Below are 8,978 nucleotides of genomic sequence, written 5' to 3' on the forward strand. Positions count from 1 at the left end.
CAGGGCGTTTTTGCTTTTTCTATAACAGATTTGTATACTCAGTCAGCCTTCATAACACTAATCTTGGACATCTGGGTCTCTGCCCCAAGAAGTTTAGATTATCCGTTTGAATTAGTTTGCCCAAAAGGTGTTATAACCTTCAGAGGTATCAATAGTTGGTGCTTCCACTAAATATGCATTTCAAAGGACCAATCTGTTAACATGATTAAGTTTGTCATTGATTAAATTGTATTTAATTATCTACAGGCACAATTCTTCTTGGATTCAGATTTGTCATATGTTTGTTCAAACACAATAAAATGTTTACTGCAACCCTCAGTGCCCTACCATTCACTGTGCAAGACCTACCCTAGTACAACATCTTACAATTATCCAAATTCCATCTGCCATTTTTTCAGCCCATTTATATCTGGAGAAGCATTATTGGTTGACTACTATTGGCTGAATCCCTCTTCTTTCTCTAAGTGCTTAATGATTTTCTAAGCTTGCATCATCATAAACTGGCTTAGTGAGATGCGTAGTTTTCCAGCCACATGTAAACGCTTGTTGAATAAATTAACTGTAGTTATCCTGCTCAACATTTCCTTTTGTATTTATATTTTAGACTCTGCTAATTTACAAATAAAACTGAAAATTTTAATGTTTGAACAGATGCAACTTTGATAATACAAAACCGGACAAGGATTATGATCATTTGCACATACTTTGCATAACGAAATTCCTAAGAAATCAGAAGTATAAACAAACTTGCTGGCTTCATTCACACTGGGTGGCTTTCTGCATAGGTTTGTCTTGCTTTAATGCATTATGTTGTTTTGGCTAAGATCTGTTATCTGCATTTGTAGATCAGGTAAAATTACATGATCGCCTGTACTTTGTTGTAAGTATTCATATTACTGAATTCTCATTGGCCAACCAATGAGATGTACTCATTTGCCAAGCCAACTGTTCAAAGTGACCACATTCAGCAAGCGGGCTGGACTGATACAGCACACCACCAAAATTAAATGGGCAACAATGGTATTCTTCCATTTTTGTTCTTTTTGGAATTTCATACTCACCGTCCATAGCCAAGAGCGGAACAACGATAACACCAAGCAGGACTGGCATGTTGCATCCAAAATATATTACATTGACACAATAGCTACATTTTATGCTCAAATCGCAGGAGTGGGAATAATCTTGTAAGTCTTCCAACAAGGTACTTAGACCACAAGACCATAATACATAGGAGCAGAATTAGGCCAAATGGATTATTAGTTCTGCTCTGCCATTCCAGCATGGCTGATTTATTACCCCTCAATCCCATTCTTGTGCCTCACCCCCCCACAACCTCGACTAATCAAGAACCTATCAATTTCCACTTCAAATACAAGTGATGACTCGACAGTCTCTCAAATATATTTTAGTAATTTTCTGCAAAACATTCAAATCTTTAGTATCGTAACCTGCTATGCAACTGAAATTGATTAAGGCTGCTAATTTTTTTCTAATTAGAAATGATTCACCTTTTACCCCACTTGCCTGTCCAATACCACATCAATTCCCTTGGTGCCTCACCAATGTTAACACACACAGTTCACACCCACCCCACTCCAAGATGGAGAATCCTTGCCACAACAAGATGGTGTATGGTATTCTGGGTGTGGAATCAAAAGCTCCAATTTAATTGTAGCAAGATTACTACTCAGACTTCACCTCCCTTAAAAAAATATTTGCCATGTTAACTGTGTTCAATATTTGTGTGCCAAGTTTGTAATGCTCAACAGGGTATCCATAATCCCGTTTTTAGTCTTACCACAATCCACATTTGTGGACAGGACGAGATTTCCCCAACTAAAGAGGAAAATAATGGAAATTAATTACTTAGGTCTATAAACCTTTAACAGCCATAAGCACCTCCTTTGTATTGTCAGAAAATTTGCATACAATATAATTTTCCTTTGCCAAGTTATTAAACATTGTTTTTAAATGCTTACAACAAACAAGGCATCACAAGAAACATGCTCTTCTTACCTGCAGGAAGGTGGTGCACTGGTTTGCAAATTACAAAATAGTTTAGAAATAGACAATTCTGTAGGCATTCTCTTACCTCGCAAAGCACCCCACACGGTCTCTGATTTCAGAGTAGCAACAGGCTGAGTAACTATAAGCTCATCTAATGGGAAAGGGAAATACAACACTTTTAAATATAACCCATTTTTTCCTGCCCTGGAGTTCTGTAATTTAGGCACATTAGGAACGGACACATAGATTATTATTCAAACCCAACACCCTCCCCACCAAGGTGGAGAATACAAATTTAAAGTAATACACTTGTCATTAACAGACAATAATTGTGACAATTAAGCTAATTGTTAAAACTTCCATGAAACCTTTATGCATTCTTCCACCTGTATCTAATTCCACCAATAAAATGGATATTATCCTGTGAAACAAATTACTAATTCAGGAGGAGATTAAGTCAGGCAATAAACAATAGCCTATACTGCTGTGTTCAAATCTAGCGAACTAAGAAAAAATATCTAAACAAGAGATTCTACAGATGCTGGAAATTCTGGGCAACACACCAAGTGCTGGAAGAGCTCAGCAGGTCAGAAGTCATTTTTGGAAGGGAGTAACAGTCAACATTTTGAACTGAGACCTTTAATTGGAACGTAAAATCTTATGGGCTCCAAAAGAATGCCGTTTATTTATGAATATCACAGATATGAATCTAAGACAGTGGAAATAAAAGACAGCTGCAAATTGTAATAGGGCAATAAGTTGTTAAATTGGTTTATTGTTACATGTACTGAGGTACAATGAAAAATGTTTTTGCATACACAGTCGTGCATTGAGGTAGTACAAGGGAAAATAATAGAACACAGAATGAAGTGTTTCAGTTACAGACAAAGTCCAATGCATGCAGATAATAAGGTGCCAGGCCATGACAAGACCAGTTGTGAAGTCCATTGCCCATCTTATGCACTAGGGCCATTCAATAGTTCTAACAGCAGAACACCAGCTCTCCTTGGGCTAGGCAGTACGCGCTTTCAGGCTTTTGAACTTCCCACCCAATTTGGTAGGAAGCAGGTAAAGAGAAGGTGGTACCTAGGTGGGTGGATGTGCAGCAATGGTAATATTGACCAAAAAGCTCATGTGCAAACAGAGCCACTCAGATGCCATGATATCAATATGAAACTCATGCCAGTTCCTCCCACTCCCATTATCACTAGAATACCCTGGAAAAACAGAATTAATGGGAGCCATGAAGCTGGATGACTCTCTTCTGTCCGAACAGAAGTACTTTCCTTCAAGGTTAATTCAGATAATTCCCTTTGCGACAGTAGATTGTTGTAAAAAGCAGCTAAGTTTCTAGTTAAGACATCAAGTAAATTAGCATAATAGGAACAGGGTGTTGCAATAGATGATTAGTCATAGAATGGCAAAAGGCTTAAGAGGGCCAACAGGCAAACACTACTTCCCATTTAATTTTGACAACTTTTCAACACAAAAGTCTGATATCTCCTTCCTTCCTTCAGATTTATTAACTACCTTTGGGGACTTAAAATACCAAAGAAAAATAATTTCCCCTAATATTACTTCAAAAAGTAGATGGCTGTCACACATTTAAAGACATCCAGAAATAGTGCTATGCACAAATTTACTCTAACACCCCTTCCTCCTATATGCTCGTATTATTTCTACCCACCACCCCACTTTCTTATCATTTACCACAAAAAGTTGATTTCCGTGTCATTTCTAGCCTACAAAAAGTGGTGAACACAGCCCAGACAATCACAGGTAAAGCCCTCCCAACCATTGAGCAAATCTACAAGCTTTGCCAGAAGAAAGCTGTCAAGGATCAACCACCCAGGCTATGCTCTCTCCTCACCACTACCATCAGGAAGGAATACAGGATCCTTAGGCCTCAAACCACCAGATTCAGGAATAGTTCAACTATCGAACTCCTGAACCAGCTGATGGCCTCATGTTCAAAGTCTCTACAACTCGTGTCTTCAGTGTTATTATTAGCTTTTTGTATTTCCAGTGTTTTCTTTTGCACATTGGATGCTTGTCAGTCTTCATGTGAAGATTTTTATTAATTTTATTGCATTTCTGTGTTCTATGTAAATATCTGCATATCTGGTATTGGCCCCCAAATCCCAAGAACTTTCTACAGGGGCACAATTGAAAGCATCCTGACAGGCTGCATCCCTGCCTGTTATGGGAACTGCAGGACCCTGCAGAGAGTGGTGCAGACAGTCTAGTGCGTCTGTAGTTGTGAACTTCCCATAATTCAGGACATTTACAAGGACAGGTGTGTAAAAAGGGCCTGTAGGATCATTGGGGACCCAAGCCATCCCAACCATAATCTATTCCAGCTGCTACCATCTGGGAAACAGTACTGTAGCATAAAAGCCAGGACCAACAGGATCTGGGTCAGCTTTTTCAACCAGGCCATCAGACTGATGAACTCATGCTGATATGAGTGCACTCTATATTACATAGACTGTTCTATTTATTATAAATTACTATGATTGCACATTTAGATGGAGACAATGTAAAGATTTTCACTCATGTGAAGGATGCAAGAATTAAAGTCAATTCAAATAAACCTCACGGTAGTTTGTGGTGACATTTGTATTTTAATAAATTTACTTTGTTCTTTGAACACTATGACAAAGGACTTGAACCCATCCCCTCCCCCCAGACACTCGACACACAAGGCTTGATCCAGGTCATCAGTAAATTTAACTCAGACTGTGGAAGGAAAGACTGTGGCCTCGTTACCAACCAGGGTGCACTACATTACTCACAGTATTCATCCCTCCCCACTGATCTCCCTTCAGGCACTTATCCTGTAAGCAGCCCAAGTACTACACCTGCCCATTTACCTGGTCAGGGCCCCAAACAGTGGCTCTGGGTGAGACAATGCTTCGCCTGTGAATCTGCTGGGGTCACCTATTGCGTCCAATGCTCCTGACACAGCCTCCTCTACACTGGTGAGACCCATCGAAACGTAGGGTAATTTAATTGGTGGAAACATACATAATTCACACCACAGACATCGAGCTGGGGTTCACTTTAAGAGGCTGGTCTGACGTGATGAGTTATGGTTTTTCTTTCATTGTTTCATTTTCAAAAACCTACATTGGTGACCTCAGTGCTGTAGGACAATTCTGGGAGTTATTTAACAAGGCAGCCAACAGTCGCTCTGAAACTGCTGGAGTTTTGGGAGCAAAATGCCTTTGCTTGGTTTGTAGAAGTCAAAGCCCCATTCACACTGAGAAATCACAACAAATTTTACTATGTGGTAAAGTCACACACTGTTCTACCCTCGCTGGTAAATTCAATTCCCCTGCACTTATTCCTACCTCCCATCATGGCATACAGCACTCTTTAGGTTCCTGTTGACCTACATTCCACCTAATTTGCTTTTATCTACACCAACGTCCCCTTACGATAGCCTGCTGTGTGTGTTTTGGAACAGAGAGAAAAGACTTTTATCATAGATAAGAGGGGTACACCTGATTGCATTTCAGTAGGTCACCTAAAACAGGCCCACCATGTTGGAGGATTATGCTATCGTGCACCTGCCATCACAAGTGCATCACAGCTCTGGACGAACTGGTCACCCGCTGTTCCTCCACCCATGGAACATAGGGCCCAAGTCAGGTGGCTTGAGTGAATTCTGGGTGGGGCCTGTGTAGGGTAATGTAATTGGTAGAAAAGTACACAATTCACAGCCACCAACATTGAGTTGGGGGTTCACTTTAAAAGGCTGCTCTAACATGATGTAATTACATGAATTACTCACTTTGTTCAGTGTTTTGATTACAATGAGCTGTTAGTTCTTCTTGAACATAAAACAACTGACATTGTTTTATGTACAAAACCCTACAGTAAATTGGGGGGGGGGGGGCTCTTCATCAAGCACCTGTACTCCATCAAGCACCAAAAGTGGAATTTCCCAGTGGCCAAACATTTTAACTATTTCCCATTCTGACATGTCAGACAATGGCCTCCTTTTGTGCAAAGATGAGGCCACCCTCAGGGTGGAGGAGCAACACCCTAGATTACATTTGGGTAGCCGCCAACCTGACGGCATGAATATCAATTTCTCCTTCGAGTAAAAACAATTTTCCTTCTCCTCTTTTATTCCCCACTCTTCTCACCTGCCCAACCTCCCCCAAGTCCTCTCCTCCTTCCCTTTCTCCTATAGTCCACTCTCGTCCATTAGATTCCTTCCTCTCCAGCCCTTTGCCTTTCCGGCCCACCACTGTCTAGCCATCCTCCTTCCCCTTTTTAAATTCTACGCCTTCCCCTTCCTTTCCACACTACTCACAGGCCTCGTTGGAAGTGATGCGCGGATACTTGTAGCACTCAGGGTCGCTGGAGGTGATAGTGACCTGCAACTGATACAGATCCCCGGGGTTGCGGCCGAAGGTTGCCTCACGCTGGCTGCTGCCGAAGATGTAGCCGTAGTACCTGCGGAAGGCGTTGTCCAGGATGGAGCAGCCGACCGAGGCCGTGGAGCCGTGCGAGTAAACGATCTGGAAAGTGACCGCGCTCAGCCGGTAAACCTCGGGAGAGATCACGACTTTCTGCGGCAATGGCCACAGGGACCCGTACGGGGATTGCATATCGGCCGGCAGCCTGGGCTTGTACGCCGGGTCGTCAGGTGCCTGGTACACACCGGCGCAGACAAACTGCAACAGGACCGCCACAACCACCAACAACACCAGGCCGAACCCCATCTTCCGCCAGCGACTACTTCGCGGTCCCGCTTTAAACCAGCCACAGTCACGAGCGACTAGCGCTCACGTGACGCGGCCTTACCTACGCGTCGAACAGTCGTAAACTGTTGCCATCCTCCCGCTGGGTCCTAGTGCCCTCCCGACCAACCTAAACACAAGCGCTGATGGCATGAACATCGACTTCTCTAACTTCTGCTAAGGCCCCACCTCCCCCTCGTACCCCATCTGTTACTCATTTTTATACACACATTCTTTCTCTCACTCTCCTTTTTCTCCCTCTGTCCCTCTGAATATACCTCTTGCCCATCCTCTGGGTCCCCCCCCCCTTGTCTTTCTTCCCGGACCTCCTGTCCCATGATCCTCTCGTATCCCCTTTTGCCAATCACCTGTCCAGCTCTTGGCTCCATCCCTCCCCCTCCTGTCTTCTCCTATCATTTTGGATCTCCCCCTCCCCCTCCAACTTTCAAATCCCTTACTCACTCTTCCTTCAGTTAGTCCTGACGAAGGGTCTCGGCCTGAAACGTCGACTGCACCTCTTCCTACAGATGCTGCCTGGCCTGCTGCGTTCACCAGCAACTTTGATGTGTGTTGCTTGAATTTCCAGCATCTGCAGAATTCCTGTTGTTTGCGTTTTTAAATAATCCGCAGATGCTGGCGTCAAAGTAACACTCACAACACGCTGGAGGAACTCAGCAGGTCGGGCAGCAAACGTGGAAAACTCAGCAGGTTGGGTAGCATCGGTGGTAATTCCGCTGCCCGACCTGCTGAGTTCCTCCAGCGTGTTGTGAGTGTTGCTTTGAATTGAATTAAAATGACTTCATTTCTTACATCCTTCACATAAATGAGGAGTTAAGATCTTTACGTTATGTCTCCATCTAAAGGTGCAATCATAGTAATTTATAATAAATAGAACAGTCAATGTAACATAGAGTACACGCAAATCAGCGTGAGTTCATCAGTCTGCTGGCCTGGTGGAAGAGGCTGTCCCGGAGCCTGTTGGTCCTGGCTTTTATGCTGCGGTACCGTTTCCCGGATGGTAGCAGCTGGAACAGTTTGTGGTTGGGGTGACTTGGATCTCCAATCATCCTACACACCTGTCTATGTAAATATCCTGAACCACGGGAACTTCACAACTACAGATGCGCTGGGCTGTACGCACCACTCTGCAGAATCCTGCGATTGAAGGAAGTACACAGACATCCCAACCTGCAAAAACTAATTTCATGGAGGTAGCACCATCAATTTTCAGGAGACTTCCGGGAGAGGTGGGATGTCTGCAATAGAGTAGTTCCTTAGCAGCTAGCCAGCTAGTTTAAATAACGTTAGCTATGCTAATGAACGAATGACACCTGTTAAACTCACCTCAACATGTCTCTTACAGTCTTAACACACCATGGGCAATAGAAAAGTCACTGTTGCAAACAGTGCAGTGAGCAACACTGTCATTATTTTTGACCCCAGTTAGGCAGGGGTACACTTTAGTGTAGTCTGGGTGATGTGTCTTTTTTTTTGGAGCACTCTGTAATGGCACGCTGTCGCTCGCGCTCTCTCTCTCTCGGTCGCTCGCGCGCTCTCAAGCGCTCTCGTTTGCTTTCTCGCGCGTGCTCTCTCTCGTGGTCGCTCTCACGCTCTCTCTTGCTTTTCTCTCGCTCGCTCTCAAAAAAATTGATTTTCGTGATACTGTATATAATTTGCGGGCATCAGGGAGCCACTATTAATGTGCGGGAGACTCCCGGAAGTTCCGGGAGAGGTGGGATGTCTGAGTACAGTTCCCATACCAGGCAGTGATGTAGCCAGTCAAGATGTTCTCATTTGTGCCTCTGTAGAAAGTTCTTAGGATTTGGGGGCCCATACCAAACTTCTTCAATCGTCTGAGGTGAAAGAGGTGCTGTTGTGCCTTTTTCACCACCAGGCTGGTGTGTACAGACCACGTGAAGTCCTTGGTGACATGTATGCCGAGGAACTTGAAGCTGTTTACCCTCTCAACCCCAGATCCATTGTTGTCAACAGGGGTTAGCCAGTCTCCATTTCTCCTGTAATTCACAACCAGCTCCTTTGTTGTTGCGACATTGAGAGAGAGGTTGTTTTCTTTACACCACTGTGTCAGAGAGTTGACTTCTTCCCTGTAGGCCACCTCGTTATTGTTTAAGATTAGGCCAATCAATGTAATGTCGTTGGCAAATTTAATTAGCAGATTAGAGCTGTGGGCGGCGACACAGTCATGGGTATACAGAG

The 8,978-nt window shown here is 43.5% G+C and overlaps 1 protein-coding gene across 2 annotated transcripts in view; it reads right to left on the minus strand.

The window, feature by feature from the left end:
- The window catches only part of hexb (hexosaminidase B (beta polypeptide)), a 31,900-nt gene extending 24,965 nt beyond the window's left edge, over nucleotides 1–6,935 (minus strand). The window contains exons 1-2 of one of the 2 annotated variants that reach the window (XM_072257916.1): nucleotides 6,332–6,935; nucleotides 2,093–2,158 (exon numbers count right to left, since the gene is read on the minus strand). In XM_072257916.1, the coding sequence (XP_072114017.1) occupies nucleotides 2,093–2,158; nucleotides 6,332–6,743 (478 nt within the window). In that variant the 5' untranslated portion in view covers nucleotides 6,744–6,935. The remainder of the gene's footprint in view (nucleotides 1–2,092; nucleotides 2,159–6,331) is intronic. The other variant, XM_072257915.1, reaches the window with a different exon arrangement.
- Between the last annotated feature and the right edge of the window lie 2,043 nt (nucleotides 6,936–8,978).

Source organism: Mobula birostris, chromosome 5 (genome assembly GCF_030028105.1).
Source record: "Mobula birostris isolate sMobBir1 chromosome 5, sMobBir1.hap1, whole genome shotgun sequence".
Taxonomy (NCBI): Eukaryota; Metazoa; Chordata; class Chondrichthyes; order Myliobatiformes; family Myliobatidae; genus Mobula; species Mobula birostris.